General features: G+C 40.7%; 1 protein-coding gene across 1 annotated transcript in view; it reads left to right on the top strand.

Annotated features, from left to right (window-relative positions):
- The window catches only part of LOC101544608 (maltase-glucoamylase), a 244248-nt gene that overhangs the window by 67431 nt on the left and 155664 nt on the right, over positions 1 to 21153 (top strand). The window contains exons 17-28 of the mRNA XM_055129619.1: positions 228 to 399; positions 2448 to 2564; positions 3099 to 3253; positions 7090 to 7174; positions 8106 to 8162; positions 8956 to 9080; positions 12973 to 13061; positions 13695 to 13744; positions 15534 to 15701; positions 17045 to 17194; positions 17605 to 17805; positions 19505 to 19659. Of these exons, the coding sequence (XP_054985594.1) occupies positions 228 to 399; positions 2448 to 2564; positions 3099 to 3253; positions 7090 to 7174; positions 8106 to 8162; positions 8956 to 9080; positions 12973 to 13061; positions 13695 to 13744; positions 15534 to 15701; positions 17045 to 17194; positions 17605 to 17805; positions 19505 to 19659 (1524 nt within the window). The remainder of the gene's footprint in view (positions 1 to 227; positions 400 to 2447; positions 2565 to 3098; positions 3254 to 7089; positions 7175 to 8105; positions 8163 to 8955; positions 9081 to 12972; positions 13062 to 13694; positions 13745 to 15533; positions 15702 to 17044; positions 17195 to 17604; positions 17806 to 19504; positions 19660 to 21153) is intronic.

Here is a 21153-nt window from a genome sequence, read left to right on the forward strand (position 1 = left end):
TGCACCCTCTGTATATATTCCCAGAAGTGGTATTGTGGGGTCATATGGAAGCTCAATTTCTAGTTTTTGAAGGAATGTCCATATTGCCAAGAAGAACCTTTGAGGAGAGTACTAGAAATAAAGAAGCCGGGTATTACTCACTGTTTAGATCCTCATGTTGTGACTTTTTCCCTTGAGCTGGAGCACTCTAATGACACCTTCTAACTCCCAAAATCTCTCTCTCCTAGAGCTGCCAAGAGACTGTACCCTGGAAAGAGGAGCTTTATACTAACCCGCTCTACCTTTGCGGGATCTGGCAAGTTTGCAGGCCATTGGTTAGGAGACAATGCAGCTACCTGGGATGATCTCCGGTGGTCCATTGCTGGCATGCTTGAGTTCAACCTTTTTGGTATTCCAATGGTCAGTCCTGATTTTAAGTACTTTCACAAACCTCAATTCTTAGAAATTACCATTCTAGAAACATTCCAAATCACAAAGCTCTCCTTTCTACCCTCCATGGCCAGAAATTTACTCTTTTGAGTGCACACGTTCTTTTAAAAGTGGAGCACATAAGTCTGCTCCCGTGGTATTCTTTCTTGAGCTGCCTTATAAAGATAAAAGTACAACCTGGTGTAATATATATGCAATAATATGCTCAAGTCCTTATACATGCTATGGATCATTATGCAAACTGAACACATCTCTAAACTCTGCACTCAAAGAGGCTCATGATGCTGCCTGCATTCAAAATGACTTTGGAACATTTTAGTTAAATTCAACGTATATATCCACTGAGGTCATCTACATTGTTGACTAGGTATGCCTGGTGATAATGGCGAATGAAAGAATTATACTGTTAGAGACACCTCTTTCACCAAAGACTTTACAATTTAGTAAGAGAAGATATAGATGCAAGCAAATAATTATGACAGTGGCAAGAGAGATGAATGAATCAAAGAATACATAATGAAATGTTAGGAGAGATTTTGAGAAAGGGTTTTACTAACTCTGACAAGGATATGACATACAAGGAAGTTGAAGGAAAGAGTCAAGAGAAACCCTCATGCTGGGGCCGATACCGGCGCGCGCTCCACCTCGATTCAACCCGCGTGGCCATACTTGTGCGGCTGCTTTGCTGCTGATCGACCACGATCTGGAGGCCAACTAGACTACTTTTGGTCTCAGCAACTGCTTGCAACCATGTCTCTAGACTGTGAACTAAACCATTGCCTCATACTGCCTCAGGAAGGGAAATGATGCAATATCTAACATAAATCTCTGTGGGCTTAATTACTAAAATACTAAAATACAGAAATCCTAAACCCCGCAGCCGCTACTGCGGCCGCCGGACTTCATATCTTTTCATTCTCAGCAATAGAAAACTAATTACCAAATGCATCCTGTCAGTAGGGCTGTTTATTTTAGCGGGGGGTGGAAGGAAACTCCAACAACAATAGTGAGTTTTGTGTTGAAATATGGAATGTAATCAAGGTAAAGAGAAAGTGAAGCAAAATTTATCAGTTACACAGGCGGGGGTGGGGGCGCAGGAGGTGGGAGGTATACTGGGGTTTTTGGTGGTGGAATATGGGCACTGGTGAAGGGATGGGTGTTTGAGTATTGTATAACTGAGACATAAGCCTGAGAACTTTGTAACTTTCCACATGGTGATTCAATAAAATAAATAATTAAAAAAAAAGAGAGAAACCCTTTGGAGAAGTTAAAACTTAACTTTGAAAAAAATACACATTATCAGGCTCACAAGGTAGGTTCAGAAGTTAAGTTAACATAAACAAAAGCAGTTAGGGGAGTCATTTGATGTGATTCTAAGGATTGGTGTGTACAAGTGGATTAGGCAATGCTTTGGGGAAGGTTGCTTGGAGCTAGGTATTGAGGACTAAAAGTGTAAGCCCCAATGGTATAGAGCATATTTTAGTAGAGGAGTGGCCGTGGAGGTGTGGTATTTGGAAGATTAATTCCAATAGTGTGTGGGCAAAGTAATAATACCTTGTAGATGGATAGATAGTAGAGTGAATAGAGTGAATAGAGCTGCTTCTGCAAGCAGCTCTCCTGCATTCATTCCCTGATACACCATATGGTCCCCTGACCTCTTCAGGAGTGATCCCCGAGCATTGAGCTAGAGATAAATTCTGAGCACCAGTGGTGGACACAAAACAAAAAATATATAACATCAGTGTTTCTAACTACTCTTCATCAAAAAGAGATTTACTTATATTACCCCATTTACTAAAACCCTATATGCTCATTTAATACAAGGAGGAAACTGAGGTAAAGGAAAGGAAAGCAATCTACTCAAGCCAACCAATGGAACAGAGTGGACACTGGGTACTACTCGCTCCCGAGCACATTGTATTAGCCTCCTTGGGAAGAGGTCAACAAAGTTCACTTGGGATAGGAATCTCAGGTGGGGTTGAGGATTAAGCACACACGATGCTTGGGTGTCCTTCCAGGTAGGGGCTGACATCTGTGGCTTCTTAATGAACACCACTGAGGAGCTCTGCACACGCTGGATGCAGCTGGGAGCCTTTTATCCATTTTCCAGAAATCACAACAGCAAAGATCTCATGGTAAGTCCCCCATCAGAATGAACATGGCACACACTGGGACTGGATTCTGTCTGGGTCCTTGGCAAGGTGTCTGTGGATACAGTTCCTGTAGGTGCTTCACTCTGGCCAATAAATGCCTCTGTTTGCAGTGGACCAGAGCTTGCATTGTTCCATTCACACACGTGCTGTCCCAGACCCTGTGCCTGCTCCTACAGCCTCCTGGGAATGGTGGGTCTAAGGGGTTCCATCTGTGCACACGAACTCCATTGCTCATCTTGCAATAGGAATTTAATGAGGCAAAACTTTAAGATGAGACCTGCAGCAGCCTCCAGAGAAAAGCACCCTAAGCTGTGAATGAGGCAGGATGAGACGCCAGGTGAAGAATGGCCACCTGCTTGGGGAAGTGATGGCCCATTGCTTAACTGGAATGCCGGGAGGCCACTAACGTCTTTCCACAAAGAAACTCCGGGTTGTTTTGAAAGGAGCCTGGAACCTTGCGGGTGCTTCTGTTCGCAATATCCGTATTGCATGTACAAACCCTTGTTTCCCTCATAGGACCAGGATCCCGCCTTCTTTGGAGAAAATTCTGTACTGGTGAAATCCTCCAGGAAGTACCTGAATATTCGCTACACCCTACTGCCCTACCTCTACACCCTCTTCTATCGCGCCCACACCAGGGGAGACACCGTGGCGAGGCCCCTTGTGCATGAGTAAGTTGACCAAACCTAAGGGATTTTGTTAATGCAAGTGGGGGTCATTGATTGTGTCATCAAACACCAGAGCAAAGGCTAAAGTAGTCTCCCATTATATGTAGGATACATATAAAACTCTGGTACCCAGTTGGTATTCGCAAAGCTATTGCCGCCCACATACTATAATAGGGATTAAGTGTTCGTCTTTGTAGACTGTTCCCTGCAATTCCTGATGCTTGGTGTCAGTCCTCCGTTCTGCAACCAACTAATTCTCTTAGAAAAATCATCAAAGTTCGTTCTTTTGAATCATTTAAAAGATTCAATATCCAGAAGGTAACCATCTCTTCTGCATCACACTATGTTCAAACTTTAGAGACAAGTCTTCCATTTAAAATAATGAGTTCCTCAACAAATACCCACGGATTGCTAAAACAATTCTTAGGAAAAAGACATGGGAGGCATCACCCTCCCCACCTTAAACTTTACTACAAAGAGGTAACAATTAAAACAGCATGGTACTGGAACAAAGGCAGAGCCACTGACCAATGGAACAGGGTGGAATATCCCTACACACAACCCCAAATGTATGATCATCTAACTTTGATAAGGGAGCAAGAAATGTGAAGTGGAGCAAGGAAAGCCTCTTCAACAAATGGTGCTGGCACAATTGGACAACCACATGCAAAAGGATGGGCTTAGACATCAACCTGACACCATGCACAAAAGTCAGATCAAAATAGATTAAAGACCTCAACATCAGACCACAAACCATAAGGTACATTGAACACAAGGTTGGCAAAACCCTCCACGATATTGAAGCTAAAGTTATCTTCAAAAATGACACTCAACTGACCAACCAAGTGGAAACAGAGATGAACAAATTGGACTACATTAAACTAAGAAGCTTCTGCACCGCAAAAGATACAGTGACCAGAATATAAAGACAATCTACAGAATGGGAAAGGATATTCACCCAATACCCATCCAATAAAGGGTTAATATCAAGGGTATATAAGGCACTGGTTGAACTCTACAAGAAGAAACCATCCAACCCCATAAAAAATGGGCAGAAGAAATGAACAGAGGAAGAGATACAAATGGCCAAAAGGCACATGAAAAAGTGCTCTACATCACTAATCATCAGGGAGATGCAGATCAAAACAACCATGAGATACCTACACTCTACAGAGACTGGCACACATCCAAAAGAACAAAAGCAACCACTGTTAGAGAGGATGTGGGGAGAAAGGGACCCTTCTACACTGCTGGTGGGAATGCCGACTGGTTCAGCACCTTTAGAAAACAATATGGAGGCTTCTCAAAAAATTAGAAATTGAGCTCCCATTTGATCCAGCAATACCACTACTGGGAATATGTCCCAGAGAAGCAAAAAAGTATAGTCAAAATGACATCTGCACTTATATGTTCATCACAGCACTGTTTACACTAGCCAGAATCTGGAAAAAACCCGAGTGTTCTAGAACAGATGACTGGTTAAAGAAACTTTGGTACATCTATACAATGGAATACTATGCAGCTGTTAGAAAAAATGAAGTCATGAAGTTTACATGTAAGTGGATCAACATGGAAAGTATCATGCTAAGTGAAATGAGTCAGAAAGAGAGAGACAGACATAGAAAGATTGCGCTTATCTGTGGAATATAAAATAACAGAGTAGGAGACTAATACCCAAGAATAGTATAAAAAAGTACCAGGAGGTTGGCTCCATGGCTTGGAAGCTGGCCTCACATGCTGGGGGAAAAGACATCTCAGAAAGAGAAGGGAACACCAAGTAAAATGTGGTTGAAGGCCATGCTGGGGAAGGGTGATGAGTGCTGAAATTAGACTACAGACTGAACACAATGGCCACTCAATACCCCTATTGCAAACCACAACACCCAATTGGAGAGAGAGAACAAAAGGGAATACCCTGCCACAGAGGTAGGGCAGGGTGGGGGGGGATGGAATTGGGGGGTGAGAGGGATACTAGGTTTTTTCGTGGTAGAGAATGGGTACTGGTGGAGGGATGGGTTCTCGAACATTATATGAGGGAAACACAAGCACAAAAATGTGTAAATCTGTAACTGTATGCTCACAGTGATTCACTAGTTAAAAAATAAATTTCAAAAAAATAATAAAATAATGAGTTCCAGATGGGTTATTGACTACTAACAAATAAGGATACTTAAGAACCTCTCTTTTTAAAATTTTTTTAATTTTATTGAATCACCATGAAAAAATACAAAGCTTTCAGGTTTAAGTCTCCGTCATATAATGATCAAACCCCCATCCCTTCACCAGTGCACATGTTCCACCACCAAGAACCCCAATATTCCCTCCTCCCACCCCCCCAACTGGGTGTCTAATGATCTTCACTTTATTCTCTCTATACTTTGAATACATTCAATATTTAAATAGAGAACTCACTATTATTATTTGGAATTTTCCCCCAACAATCAATCCTACTGAAAAGGCATCATATAATAATTTGTTTTCCATTGCTGAGAATGAAGATTATATGATTATATGAGTTTATATGAGTTTTGGTTTCTGATATTTTAGCTCAGTTCACAGTCTGGGTCTATTTCTGTAAGAAGCTGCTCTGGGTGCCAAAATGGGTTAGAAGACTCTTTAAGGAGCAGAGGGTCCAGAACCTCTCTTTTTTTAAAAAAATATTATTTATTTATTTCATTGAATCACTGTGAGATACACAATTAAATAACTATTCATCATCAGGTTTCAGTCACACAATGTTCAAACACCCATTTCTAGTACACATTTCTCAAACCAATGTCCCCAGTTTTCCCTTCTCCACCTTCAGCCTGACTCTATGGCAGGCACTTTACTTCTCTCTCTCTCCCTCCTTCTCTCTCTCTCTCTCTCTCTCTCTCTCTCTCTCTCTCTCTTTCCATTTTGGGCACTATCATTTCAATGCAGATGCTTAGAGGTTATCATGTTTATTCCTTTGCCTATTTTCAGCATGCGATTCTTTTCCAATGTGATCATTTCCAACCCCATTGTCATAGCGGTCCCTTCTCTTTCCCAACTGCCTTCTTCCCCAGAACCTGAGGCAGGCTTCCAACTACGGACCAATCCTCTTGGCCTGTGTTTCTACTGTCCTCTGGTATTAGTCTCATACTATGTTTTTTTATGTCCCACTAATGAGTGCAATCACTCTATGTCTTGTTTCATTCAGCACAATACTCTCCATATCCATCCATTTGTAAGTGAATTTTATGACTTCATTTTTCCCAACAGCTGTGTAGTATTCCATTGTGTAGATGTACCATAGTTAGTTTCTTTATCCAGTCATCTGAAGAACCTCTCTTTGTCAGAATACAGTTACTTCCCTTCTGTGTCTGATATTTTAAAGCTCCCTAGCATATTGCTGCATCATTCTTACGAACTTGTTACTTTGGGCAAAACTTAGCCACTTTCTGAAACTTTCTGTAAAAAGGCAGATGGTCTGGAAGAGAGAAAGTTGTAAATTATCTGTGACTTTGCTGGACTTGGGAGAGAATGAATTTTAGTTTTTTTCTTAGTAATCAGTAAAATACATTGCTAATTTCATTAATTTTTCAAAGAGGGGCATAGAAAATTAAGTTACTGTCTGAAATCATTGCCTGGCATAAGTACTGATAAAGGAATTTTTTACAATCTTGGAGAAGAATCAGAGGGTTGTTAGGCTGGTGGGTTGGATCTGATTGAAGAAGAAGGGTGGTGGGGTTTGAGCGTACGTCAGAGTAATTTGGAAGGAGTTGCCCCAGGAGACAGCCCACTTCTTTTAGTCAGCTTGTGGGGAGAACTGTTAGGAATGTCGCCTGCATCTCAATGGTCATCTCTCCCACTTCCAGGTTCTATACTGACAACAGCACGTGGGATGTGCACCAACAGTTCTTATGGGGTCCTGGCCTCCTCATCACACCCGTGCTGCACCAGGCAAGTGTGCCCCCCACCCAGATACACTGGCCTCAGTGTTCATCCCTGTTGTACCCTGCATGTCCCTTCCTGCAAGCATTGCTCTTGATTTTGTTCCAAAGAGAATATCAAGAGATATTTAAAAGATACCAAAGAGGACATCAAAATTAACACCAATATTGATAACATCTGAAAAAAAATACTTCCATAGGCTTTTTTAAGCAACAAGTTAAAGACTTAAGTATGTGGTGGAACCTGTGGGACCAGGTTCCCAGATAGTGTGGAAGCATCAGTATCTTCCTGCAAGTTTGGGAACAGTGTTCTCTGTCTCCAGAGCATTCTAGAAGACTTGCTCTGTGTCAAGAGGCAAGATAGGACAGAGACCAGGAAGACTGTTGTCTCTGCTGCTTCGTGCTGGTCAGAGAGAGGCCACGTGCCTCAACCTTAAAGGAGACAGAATAATAGCACTCATCTCCGGGGCCTGTTGGGAATTCACTGATAAAAGCCGGAATTAATGAATTGGGGAGGCCATGCCTGGTGATGATCAGGGATTACCCCTGGCTCTGCATTCAGGAATCACTCCTGGCTGTGCTCAGGGGAACATATGGGATATTGGGGATTGAGCCCGGGTTGTCCATATACAAGGCAAGTGCCCTACCCACTGTAATATCTCTCTGGCCCCCAAAGAAGAAGATTTTTTAACCATAATATGCTCCATTTAATGATAATAATGATGAATATGATGTTGATAAATATGCCTTTTGCCTTTTGGGGTGGAGGAATGTTTGCCAAGTTATTTGCTTCTATTCCTCTCAGAAGATAGACAGAGGGTAGGTGCTATTTGATAACAAAAACAAAAGCCATATATGTACTCAGTTAAATGTGAATTGGTTTTAAAAAAAATCCTTAGTAAATATTAGAAATGAAGAACAATATTTTGTTTTGATTCCAGGGTGAAGAAAAAGTGGAGGCATATATACCGGATGCTATTTGGTATGATTATGAGACCGTGAGTATCTTTGACTTTTTCTTTAACTCCCTGAGGCGAAGCTGCAGCTGTAAGACAAGATGTGCACATGCACATCCATTTGTGTGACTGAACAGTGTTTCTCTAGTGTTTGCCACAAATCTGTGGCTAAATTAAAGAATTCTAGGTTACTTTGTGACAATCTTAGTAATGCACTGTAGCACTGTCATCCCATTGTTCATCAATTTGCTCAAGCGGGCACCAGTAATGTCTCCATTGTGAGACTCGATGTTACTGATATTGGCATATCGAATACGCCATGAGTAGCTTGCCAGGCTCTGCCATGCAGGCAGGATACTCTCGGTAGCTTGCTAGGCTCTCCGAGAAGGACGGAGGAATAAAACCTGGGTTGGTCACATGCAAGGCAAACACCCTAACAACTGTGCTATCGCTCCAGACAATCTTAGTAATATCTGAAAAAATACTTCGATACACTTTAGTTCAGCAACAAGGTGAATTCAGCAACTCCAGTATATGGACAATTATTAAAGGGACCGATGGACAATTTGACCTTGATTGGTAGTCAGATTTCTTGTTAAAGGAATGCCCGATTCCTATAATATTTATCTAATAGCCTCATTATGATCAAAATATTCTCAAAATCTCCCAGCTAATGTAAAACAGATTACTCTGAGTTTTCTTTTTCTCATGCATGATTGATAAAACAAGACATTGGGTTGGGTGGGGAGAGGAGAGAAGTGTGGATAACTGAGCCCATGAGCTAGAGGTGAGTCTGTGATGGGACTCAGGTCTTGGCTTTGTCTGCCTGCCTCAGGGGGCCCAACTGTACAGGAGGAAGGAAAGAGAGACCATGATGCTTCCTAAAGACAAAATCGGACTTCACCTCCGAGGAGGCTACATCTTCCCCATCCAGCAGCCAGCAACAACCACAGTGGCCAGGTACTGCCCAGCGGGGAGTTTCCACTGAACAGAAATGCTGACTAAGCTGAGCAAACTGTTTTCACATGTTGTCCAAATGGAAGAAGAGGAAGCATGGTGTGGGTGGTGGAGGGGAAGATCACTAGGGTATGTGTGTGTTTGGGTGGGGTGTGTGTCATCAAACTCTGCCTTTGTTTTTTATTGTATCACTGTGTGATAAACAGCTACAGAGTTGTTTATGACTGGGGCTCAGTCATACAATATTCCAATATCCATCCCTTTGTCCTTTCACCAGTGTACATTTCCTACCACCAGTGAGTGCCCAGTTTTCTTCCAGCCTACACCACCCCAGCCCCGCCCCGCCTGCCTCAATGACAGGCACTTCTCTCTCTCTGTCTGTCTCTCTTTCTCATACCCTCCCTGTTGCATATTCTTGTTTCAAATTTTTTAAATTTTATTTATTAATAAATTATTCATAATTATTTTTACATTCAATATTTCAACACAAATATCCCCACCATTGCATCTTCCCACCACCATCATTTCCAATTTTCCCAACCACTCCTCAAGCCTGCATCTATCACAGTCCCTGAATAATTTATTTTACATAGATTGTTATAAAAAAATGTTTTCTTAGAAGAAAGCATGTGCAGATTGCTGTATCTCCACTATGGAGTCAGTCATTAAGCCCTTGTATAAGATTTTACCTTGTATAAGATGTTGTTACAGGTTAAACTTTCTGTGTTGATAGTTTGTTAATTGAGATTTGGTAGTCATCTACTTTACATCCCATCCAATGTGGTGTGCTACTCATGGTTTATCAGTGATGTAGAGTTTGAGATGTTGCGTGGCTGCAAATGGGTCTATGTGCTCCAAGAATTCAAAAATTTTGAATGAGATGATACAGCTTGAGTAAAACTTTTAACTGAATGGTGACTTTGGGTGCCATGGATGAGTCAGCCTGACACGGAAGGCAGTTCATGGCCATGACTGCTGAGGCTTCCAGAAGAACAGGGAGATGTGGAGAGGTAGCCACCCCAACTCTGTGAGACCCTGGATGGAGATTTCAGTCACAAAACCTGCATAACTGAGGTTTTCAACAGATTAATGTCTGGATGAGGTTCGATCCCAGTAGTGAAGTCCAGCCATGAGCATGGCGGCAATTGTGGAGTGTGGAGATTTTCGGCTATTGGGGCTTTGTTTGGGAAGGTGCTGGGCTCACCAGCCCCACTTCGGGTGCTCTGGGTGACTCATGCCTGATGTCATCGTCAAAGAAAGCTGTGATTTAGAGTATTTATTCAGATGATTGGGAAAAAAACCTAAATTTATGCCCCTTCTAAATCTATTGAATTTCTCTTCATATCACAATTGGTGATATAAAGTTTGACCAAATGGTCAAACTTCAGTGTTTTTTTTTTCAGAAATGCTGGAACTTTATCCCTAAAACCTCTCAATTTCAGCAAATGAGGTCTGTGTATCACCCTGTCTGCCTCAGCCCAGTCATTCATATGTCAGGTTGTGCTTTTGATTCATTTACTTTCATTTCTAAGTTATTGATGAGTGTGTGTGGTGGGGGGGTGAGGAGTTGGAGAGGGGAGATCCAGCTTCTTTTTCCTTTTGCCTCAGTTTCTCATTTTTTCCCACTGAGGAATTTTGTGATACGAAATAGGCTTAAAAGTTACTTGTGAACTTTCTGTCCCCTCATGTTCCAGTTCTCTCATTGCCCTGATTTAAGTCTCAAATCACAGCCCCCCTTTCTACTAAGGCTCACTCTGTATCTGTCTCTCAAAGAATCTGAGTGTTTTTAATAGACAGCAAGTTGATTGGAGACTAGGAGCCTGTATTTGAGCTTCCTTTTCTTTTTGATTTTACAAAATGTAGATTTTATTTTAATGGTATTTATGGAAAACACATTTGTGTTTAAGGCCAGGTGGTTTCCTTTCCTCTACATCCACCTTTAGGTTCTTCTGCATTTAGATACCTAAAGCATCTATTCAAAATGAAAAACCTCAGTTTGCTTTTCCCCTGAAGTTCAAGGGCTATTCATCTGAATAGTGCTCAGGCTCAGGGCCATTCACACCCTGCTTCCACATGAACTTAAAAACCATGTCTTCCCCTGATTCCTGCTGAGCAAGTCCTGGTGATATGTGATCCTGCAGGGGCCCAGAAACACCATAATCTTGGTTCTTGCATTGACTCACCAGTCTGGTTGGCTGAAAATGATACAAAAACAAACAATCCAACCACTACTTCTCCTTATTATACTCTATGGACGAGTCTCATCAAAAATATCACTCTTCTTAAATCTATCCATTTATTTTACTACTTTTTTTGTTCAATTTTTAGTTTCTTTGTTTGTCATTGGACCATCCCTGGCTATGCCTTGCTATACTCACTGTTTTCCTTCACATTTAACTCCAATTCCACCTGCAGAGATCTTCTCCAACCCTTCCAGCAGAGGAAGTGCTGCCACCGACAAATTTCTTTCTCTTTCTTTCTTTCTTTCTTTCTTTCTTTCTTTCTTTCTTTCTTTCTTTCTTTCTTTCTTTCTTTCTTTCTTTCTTTCTTTCTTTCTTTCTTTCTTTCTTTCTTTCTTTCTTTCTTTTTCTTTCTCTCTTTCTTTCTTTCTCTCTCTCTTTCTTTATTTCTTTTTCTTTCTTTCTTTCTTTCTTTCTTTCTTTCTTTCTTTCTTTCTTTCTTTCTTTCTTTCTTTCTTTCTTTCTTTCTTTCTTTCTTTCTTTCTTTCTTTCTTTCTTTCTTTCTTTCTTTCTTCCTTTCTTTCTTTCTTCCTTTCTTTCTTCCTTTCTTTCTTCCTTTCTTAATTTTTTTAAAATTTTATTGAATCACTGTGAGATAGTTACAAGCTTTCATGTTTGGGTTACAATCTCACAATGATCAAACACCCATCCCTCCACCAGTGCATATTCCCATCACCAATATCCCAGGTATACCCCCCCTTTCCCACCCTCCCCCTGCCTCCATGGCAGACAATATTCCCCATACTCTTTCTCTACTTTTGGGCATTATAGCTTGCCACCGCCAAATTTCTAAGCACTTTTTTTCTGAACTCTCTTGCTCCATAGCTGATTTTTTTTCTTTTTCTTTTTTTTCTTTTTGGGTCACATCTGGCATTGCACAGGGGTCACTCCTGGCTCTGCACTCAGGAATTACCCCTGGCGGTGCTCAGGGGACCATATGGGATGCTGGGACTCGAATCCGGGTCAGCCGCGTGCAAGGCAAACGGCTTACCCACTGTGCTATCACTCCAGCCCCTCTATAGTTATTTCTTTTTTCAATTTTTACTGCTTTGAAATATTATTTTGTGATTTCTAAACTATAAATCTGGATGCCATATGTTTCACTCTTCTGTTAAAACAGAGAATCAAATTAGGAAAGTTGTCAGTTCATAAAATGATTTTTAATAAATTTTATTGGTTTTGGAATCAAAACAATTTTTAATGAGGAAAAATCTGTAAGTTCCCCAACTGCAATAAATGTGTGTGTGAAACTGAGGATTGAACCTAATGCCTCATATAAGCAAGGCAAGTGCTTTATCACCGAACTACATACCCAGGTTCTTTTGTATGTCATCACTGGTTAGCCAGTTGAACCAATTATTGTTTATGATTTATCTTCTAATCATCTGTATTCTAAAGAAAAGCTGCATCCACAGCTTTAGTTGTCCCTGTTGCGGTGATTCTGGGACTTAAATTCCGGGACTTTGCCGGTCTTTGAGGGTATTCTTATCTCCTCTGACTGAAGATTCTGATTCTACTGGAAGAGGCTCCTTAATGATCTTGGCAAATATGAAGAAACAGAACTTTCTGCTGTGGCTAATCTTCCCGAGTTGAAATCTGTGGGAAAAAATTCTTTGAATCCTGAGCCTGTCACATACATATCTTATTTTCCACAGCCGGAAGAACCCTCTTGGTCTTCTTATTGCCCTCGATGAGAAGAGAGAAGCAAAAGGGGAACTGTTCTGGGATGATGGAGAATCGACAGGTGAGTGCTATTACTACCATGTTGCTACACCCAAGTCTGCATCTTTGAGCTACCCCATCATTCCACTGTGGAAGAAATCTCACTAGGCACAGAACCATTAACCATTCTCGAGAAGTTTAGTTTGAGGTGTAATATTTAGGGATGGTGGTAAGAGGACCAAAGGTGGAAAGTAAACACATTTCTACCTCTTAGAATTTTTCCATTGCTGAGCTAAGTAATTCTAGGCTTTCTTTGTATTGTCAAAGAACTTCTGAGAGAGGCTTTACTGTTCCTGCCATTTGAAGTGGATGTTTCTTTCCCAACTACTTGTGAACTATTGTGAACAACATGAAAGACATGCTCCTGTTAGTGAGACCTTAAGAAAACACTTTGCGAAGGTGCCTCGATCTAGCTGTGGGGCACCTTAGCCATTTTTCATACTGATATTACTATAATTTAAGCACAGAGAATGGATTTGCCTAAGAAGTATGCAATGAAAAAACTTGGAGTTGAAGGAAATGGGAAAAGGGAGGCTTGGCCTTGGAGACTATAGTCTCATCATTCGTCAGAGGTAGCTTTGAGGAGAACCAGGGTGAAATCTGTCTTATTATGACAACTAGACAGCAGTCTGACTCACTTTTCTCTCACTTTCAGGTACTTTGACCCAAGACAAACATATCTTCTATGAGTTTTCTATCACCCAAGTGAGTACTCATGTGTGTGTGTATGTGTGTGTGTATTGTGTGTTGTATTTGTTGTTGCTGTTTTTGGCCCCAGATAGGGACACTTGGGGGCTACTCCAGGAACCATGCTTGGGAACCATGCTATTGGTATTGAGCAATAAACCCTGAGGTCTTGTATATGAAGCATCTGCTCCAGTTTTTTGAGTGATCATTTGGCCCACATTTTTATGAAATTTGGGTATGAGATTTGTCTATTAGCTCATGTGCATAATTAAATTTTTAGTCATATGCTTTTATGACTATGGATGAGCACATTTTGATTTATGATTTACTTCATAATACTTGAATCTCAATACAGTTAGTCTTTGAAAGTTCTGTTTTAAGAACATTCTCTGTGCTGCTATATATCTCTTATCTCTATCTCTCACATATACATGGACTATTAGCATATGTTTTTATTTCCTGAGTACATATTAGTGATAACAGCTAAAAGCCATCCAGAGAGCTTTGGGTATCTGGCCTAAGATGTATTGTGTAATCACAAAATTAGTAAGTGAGGGGTGGTGGGCGTGCTACAGTCTCTCTCCCTCCACATGCATTGGATGGCCATGAGCCGCTTCCCCACCCTGGCCTGCAGCTGCTGCCAAGGAACGCATGAAGGAGGAACAGGCCTGCTAGCTGGTTGGTGATCAGTGGCTCTTTATTCCATTCTTCCCATGTGCCTGTTCCAGTCCCACTAAGCGCCCCATTCCAGATTCATCTGCCCCTCATTCCCATCTCCTCCTGTCCCCCATGCTCCTCTCTTCATGCTATGTCTCAAAAACCTGGTCCGGACCCAACCTCTAAGCATTGAGTGTAGCAACTACACCCAGATCAGGTAGCATAATCAACATATGAAAGCCCTTCTAAGAAAAGACAAAGATCTCCAGCAGCCAGCCAGGCTATCTGCTCTAGAGTGAAATACCACCTGGGGTGCATTTTTCCCTTTCCTTAGTCCAACAACCACTGAAAAATTCATCTTATTTATATTTCTTAATAATATTAGTCATTTTGTACGAACATAGGAAGAGATACATTAAGATTGTAGGGTGGCTCTCCTGAGGACATCTTGCTATAGATCCCAGAATACAGTGCTAAGGCCAGATTAGTCTTTTCTAACTCTAGCAGGGTCCTAATCCAGTTGTTACTCTTTGGATCATGACAGAATTTGTAAATGACTGTGCTTTTAACTTGTAGTTAAGTATTATGGCACTTGGCCTAGCCCATTTTGATGACAGGGCAGCTCACAGCTTGCCCTGGGTCCATCCAGTCCCTCATCAGGACCCTGTTTTGGGGTGCTAAGAAATGAGAGCAACTGAAACTTAAGTTGAAAAAACAGATGCCCAGGACTGAATGTCATTTGGAGTCAATTAACCCCTAAATTACAAAAGTATAACAGTAACTGTCTTCCTGTGTCTATACAAAAAGGACATTTCTCTACAGTAACTATACAAAAGACGTAAGGAGAAGAGAAAAGCAATATTTCCCTAAAAATAAAAATTCAGTGTTCTAGAAGAATCCGATCTTAGAAGTCAACAGAGTCTGATTTGGGGATAAAGGTGATTGACTGGTTGGGGATGCAGAGCACAGAGAAAGAGGTTACAGATTAACACAGAGGAATGGGAGTGTCTCAGGAGCACTGTGATGGCTGTTACTCAGCAAACCTAATAAGCTCCTTGTGGCAGAGGAGAAAGCACAAACCAATGTTATCCTAAAATGTATTGCTTGAGAACCTGTGTATTATTGGCAAATACTTCTGCTTGTTTTATAGAACCGCTTGGAATTGAAGACTTCGCCTTCAACCTACAAAGATCCTAATAATTTAGAATTTCAAAACATTACAATACTCGGTAGCCCACCTGTTTTGAACTTAACAGTGAAACACAATGGTGCTCCAATTCAAATGTCTCCCAACGTCACTTATGACAAGATGCTACAGGTAAATGTCCATTTATTGGGATAGCCTATTAGGATTTCCATAGCTTACAATGTTCTTTTTGATAAAGTTGCATGGATTCCTGAAGGACTAAGGCATGGTTTATTACCTGTTTAGGAAAGACAGAAGGTTCGGAAAAGAAGGATGACTGGGTTAGAATGAATTAGAGAGGGGATGGAGAGATAGCACAGCGGGTAGGGCATTTGCCTTGCACGCGGCCAACCTGGGTTCAAGTCCCACCATCCCATATGGTCCCCCAAGCACTGCCAGGAGTAATTCCTGAGCGCATGAGCCAGGAGTAACCCCTGTGCATCGCTGGGTGTGACCCAAAAAGCAAAGGAAAAATGAATTAGAGAGACTGTGCACATTTTCCCCCCATTTTGGAGGTGGTGCTGGCACTAGTTCAGGGGTTGACATTGTCAGGATTGAGGATGTTTTCCCTCTGTGATTTGAAGCAACTGCTCAAATGTAGCTACTATCAGGTTGGTTACAGCAGTATAAAAGAGCATGCAGGGAGGAAATAAAATTAGGAATAGACCCTTAAAGCAAGAAAGTAAAGATTGGCCAGCCAGGGGCTGTAGCAATAGCACAGCTGGTAGGGCGTTTGCCTTGCACGCAGCCGACCCGGGTTCGATTCCCAGCATCCCATATGGTCCCCTGAGCACCACTAGGGGTCACTCCTGAGTGCGGAGCCAGGAGTGACCCCTGAGCATCGCTGGGTGTGACCCAAAAAGCAAAAAAAAAAAAAGATTGGCCAGCCAGTCCAAACATCCACAGCTATGAATTCAATAGTTATTTCTTATCTGGAAATTTTGTTTTCCAAACAAAAAAAGTGAGTAAGAGGAAACTTTTACATGGGGTAGGCAACTATCAGTGTATTCTATAAGCAGGCATGGTTTTTCTAGAAAGGGTGTTTATACAAATACAATACTCAGACCAAGAAAGTAGAACAAACCCATCTAAGGACTGCAAGGACTGAAAATAGCTTTGTGTTAATCTATAAGTACACAAGTACAATAGGCAGGATTCATTTTTGGAAAAAGATCAGTTTGGATTGAATTTGTGATCAGCCTTTGAAGGGTTTAAGGTAGTTGTCTCAATCAGTGGTCCTTGAACCAGTATTGGTATGAAGTCAGGGGTGAAAACCATTAGTTTGCTGCCATGGTTTTAATTGCCAGTCCACAGACCAGTAGGTCAAACAGGTGTGCTAGTCTGAAGATGTAAAAAGATTAAAGTATGTAAAAAGGTAAAAGGTCTGAGGTATCTAAATTAGAAGGATCTGACTGACCTGTCAGCTCTTGCAAGACCTGAGCTTGCCTTTCCTCGCTCTTTCTCTATTCATACAGATCACTTACATCACAAAACTTAAACTTACCCTGGGAGAAGCATATACCTTGGAATGGGACTCTACAAAGAATGAAGATAAAATAGACTGTTATCCTGACCAGGATGGTGGCACCAAGGAGAAATGCAATAAACGTGGTTGTGTCTGGGAGGTAACCATTGTGTTAACTGACATTAAAATCCCTTATACCTTATTTTATGTGCATAGCACCAGCTCCCATGTCACTCCTTAAAACCCTTGGAAAGAAAGGAATTCTGCAAGGAACCTAAATTTTTCTTTTCAATATGAAGGTTCAATAGGAACAGATAGGAAATGTGGAGGGAGTGATTTTGTTTTTACACATATCTTACATAATGACTAAGAATTCAAACTATGTCACTACCGAGTAGTATACATGGAGATACATGGAGATTCCGAGTGGTGTTATGCATCAGTGATAGAATTGAAGGCATTGGGAAATGTCTGGTTTTCCTTCCTACAAAATGCTTTCTCTAACTCCTTTTTATATGATAATCCTCGTACCATTGTGGAACTTATGTTGATTTTGATTTTACTTTCCAGAAAACCAATGCTGAGCGAGTCCCATACTGCTATTTTTATGAGAGTTTATACTCTGTCAACCATACTATGAATGAACCAAATGGGGTTAAAGTTTGGCTTTCCCTAAAGCCCCAGGCTCCTGCCAGCGCTTTCCCATCAACACCTGTGAAAGAGCTCCTTCTGAGTGTCACCTACCACAAGAATGAGATGCTGCAGTTTAAGGTAAGTGTTTACAGTGTATATGTCAAGTACTAGTGATAGTCTTCTTAGTCCCACTAAGCTTTGCTAGTCATGGTAACTGAATGCTGAGAGAAGTGTGCTCTTCTATGCTATCCTGACTGCCACATCTAAGAGCAATCAGAGAACAGGCAGGTCTCTTCTCATCTGGCAAGTACTAATGCAGAAAGCAAATGATCAGGAATACAATAATGCAAAAGGAGAGTCGTATTAGGAGGTGATGAGTTAGATGATTCATGTGAGGGTTCCAGCTAAGTCAGACCTGGTACAGGGAAAGAGATGCAGAACTGTGCTCAACTTAGGGAGAGGTAGGAAGTAGGATGCTGGGATCTGGTTATTGATCATAGGTTGGTCAGCTAAGAGAGGAAAGGGCTGGAAAAACACTGGGTCCCTAATTTGCACCTCTACACAAGGTGGTAGCATTAATTGGTCTGGGATCATTGAAAAGCTTTGGACTTACGTAAAATAAGATTGAGTTCCGTTTTAGACACTGAATTCGGGGCATCTGTGAAAATAGCCAGAACAGTGTAGTGATCTTTTAGTTTCTAAGAATGAAATACAATACTGATGGACTACCTTTATGTCTACAAAATTTTTACATCTGCATTTTCCCCCAAAATTATTTTTCAAGCAGGTATTTGTTTTTTCATCTTTATGTTTCTAAACTCTGGCATAGAATTTGTTAGATAGTTAGCATTCAGATGTTTATGAGAGAGTGAGGGAATGAATGAATGAAACCAGTGTAGCTGCCTAAAAGGTCTTCATAATCTCATACCAAACTGTACTTGTTTCTTTTACAACACCTAATCAAAGATGATGCTCCTTTTAATTTACCATAAGGGTGATCATCACAGTGCTGAGACATAAGGGAGGCTTGAACTGGGCTTAAAATAAATAAATTTGCCTAAGTTCCTTGCTGTGCTTTTTTACCACTATTTATCCTGACTGCCTAGTAGCTCTCTCCACATTATTTGCCTCTTTATGCTCTATTTTAATCATCTGTGTCTTTGTATGTGTTTTTCTATGTATTCTTTTTTTTCTTTATTTGGTTAGTGGTTGCAGAGCTTTTCATACTCGGCCTATATTTCCCCCTCTAAACTATCCCTGTTACCTAGAAATAGCTGGAAACATTTCCTTCCCTCAATCTATAGAATCCTACTGTGCTGGTCCTTCTCATTTTCTTTTGGTCATCATTCTCTTCTTAAAGCCAACATCTTCTTCTGTTTAGTAGTATGGCAAGTAGAAAGAAAATGGACATTTAATGAAACAATTTAGCAAGGGCAGTAATTTTTCTAATCAAAGTAGAGTTACTCTTTTGGGAGGGTATTCTTTTTATTCAGTTTGGAAAATTTCAGGTATTTGTATACACTCATATACTTAAATATGATGTACTGAAAACATAATTGTATATACATAAGGACCAAATAACAGATTGATTATCTTAAGAGTACCAATATCAAAATGATTATATTTCCATATTAATACATTCCTTAAAAATAAAATGCAATAGATTTGAATCATATTAATTCTGACATTATTCTTCGACATGTCAATAAAATCCAAATGAGCATAAGGAAGATAAGGCGATATAGCCTTCAGACTTTGTCAAAAATATCAAAATTCTATGAAGGGTAGAGGTTTCAAAAGTACTGTTCACGCCTACAATCTATTTTCTCTATTCTAGATTTCTGATCCCAACAACAAACGCTATGAAGTCCCAGTTCCTCTCAACTTACCCAAAACTCCATCCAGCACCCCTAAAGATAGACTCTACAATGTCAATATTACAGAAGATCCATTTGGGATTCTAATTATTCGGAAGAGCACAGACACCATCATGCAAGTATCTCCATGTCTGGTTTTGGAACTGGTGTTGATCAATTGTCTCTCCATCTTTATGTCACTGCAGGTCATATTTTGAGTCAAAACATTACATCATCCATTCTTTTATGTCAGTTCTTATAAGAAATGTTCCATCCACTCAGAATAGTTACCAAGGCAACAGCAGAAACCTGGGGATTCATTTTAGAAATGTTATAGAAGGTGGTTGTAGAAAACGAGGTCTCTCTTCTCATGACCAAAGAAAGATAAGTTCAAAATAAACACAATGGGGTTTAAATAATGACAGCTAATAGACTGGAAAAATAACCTGGTGACCCTCGGATGCTATGCTTTTGATGCTATGTTTAAATTATGTCTCTTTAAGGAAGTGCCATTAAAATGAACCTGTTCAAATGAATGATTTTGTGTTTGGAGGCAGATGCCAAGAAATTAATCACTGGTCATATGAAAGTCCTATATATATATATATATAATGTATATACTTATGTGTATTTTTTGAGACGTCTCCATACTATTTTCCATAGAGGCATTCCCACCAATAGTGAATGAAGATTCCTTTTTCACTGCGAACCAGCCAGCCAACACTGATTGTTTCTATTCTTTTTTTTTTAAGAGTCATAAAAGTTTTTAATAGTAAATTGTCATGTTAAAAAACTGTATCTGATTATTAATCCTTGGTCTAAACAAACAGGCACTTAAATGGTTCCCAAAAGAGTGAAGAAAATCATATACATGCCTAAATGAAGAAGTATTAAAGTATTGTCAAAGTATGAGATTAAATCATGATTAATATCACTGTATCACTGTCATCCCATTGCTCATCGATTTGCTCAAGCGGGCACCAGTAACATCTCCATTGTGAGACCCTTTTTCTTTTTAGTTTTTTTTTTTTAATTTTATTTATTTTTAATTAGAGAATCACCGTGAGGGTACAGTTACAGATTTATACACTTTTGTGCTTATACTTCCCTCATACAAAGTTCGGGAACCCATCCCTTCACCAGTGCCCATTCTCCACCACCCGTAAACCCAGCGTCCCTCCCACCCTCCCCAATCCCATCTCCCCCCCACCCCACCCTGCCACTGTGGCAAGGCATTCCCTTCTGTTCTCTCTCTCTAATTAGCTGTTGTGGTTTGCAATAAAGGTGTTGAGTGGCCGCTGTGCTCAGTCTCTAGCCCTCATTCAGCCCGCAACTCCCTTCCCCCACATGGCCTTCGACTACAATGTAGTTGGTGATCGCTTCTCTGAGTTGACCTTTCCCCGGAACGTGAGGCCAGCCTCGAAGCCATGGAGTCAACCTCCTGGTACTTATTTCTACAGTTCTTGGGTGATAGTCTCCCACTCTGTTATTCTATATACCATAGATGAGTGCAATCTTTCTATGTCTGTCTCTCTCTTCCTGACTCATTTCACTCAGCATGAAACTTTTCATGCCCATCCACTTAACTACAAAATTCTTGACCTCCTTTTTTCTAACAGCTGCATAGTAT

This window comes from Sorex araneus, chromosome 1 (assembly GCF_027595985.1).
Source record: "Sorex araneus isolate mSorAra2 chromosome 1, mSorAra2.pri, whole genome shotgun sequence".
NCBI lineage: Eukaryota > Metazoa > Chordata > Mammalia > Eulipotyphla > Soricidae > Sorex > Sorex araneus.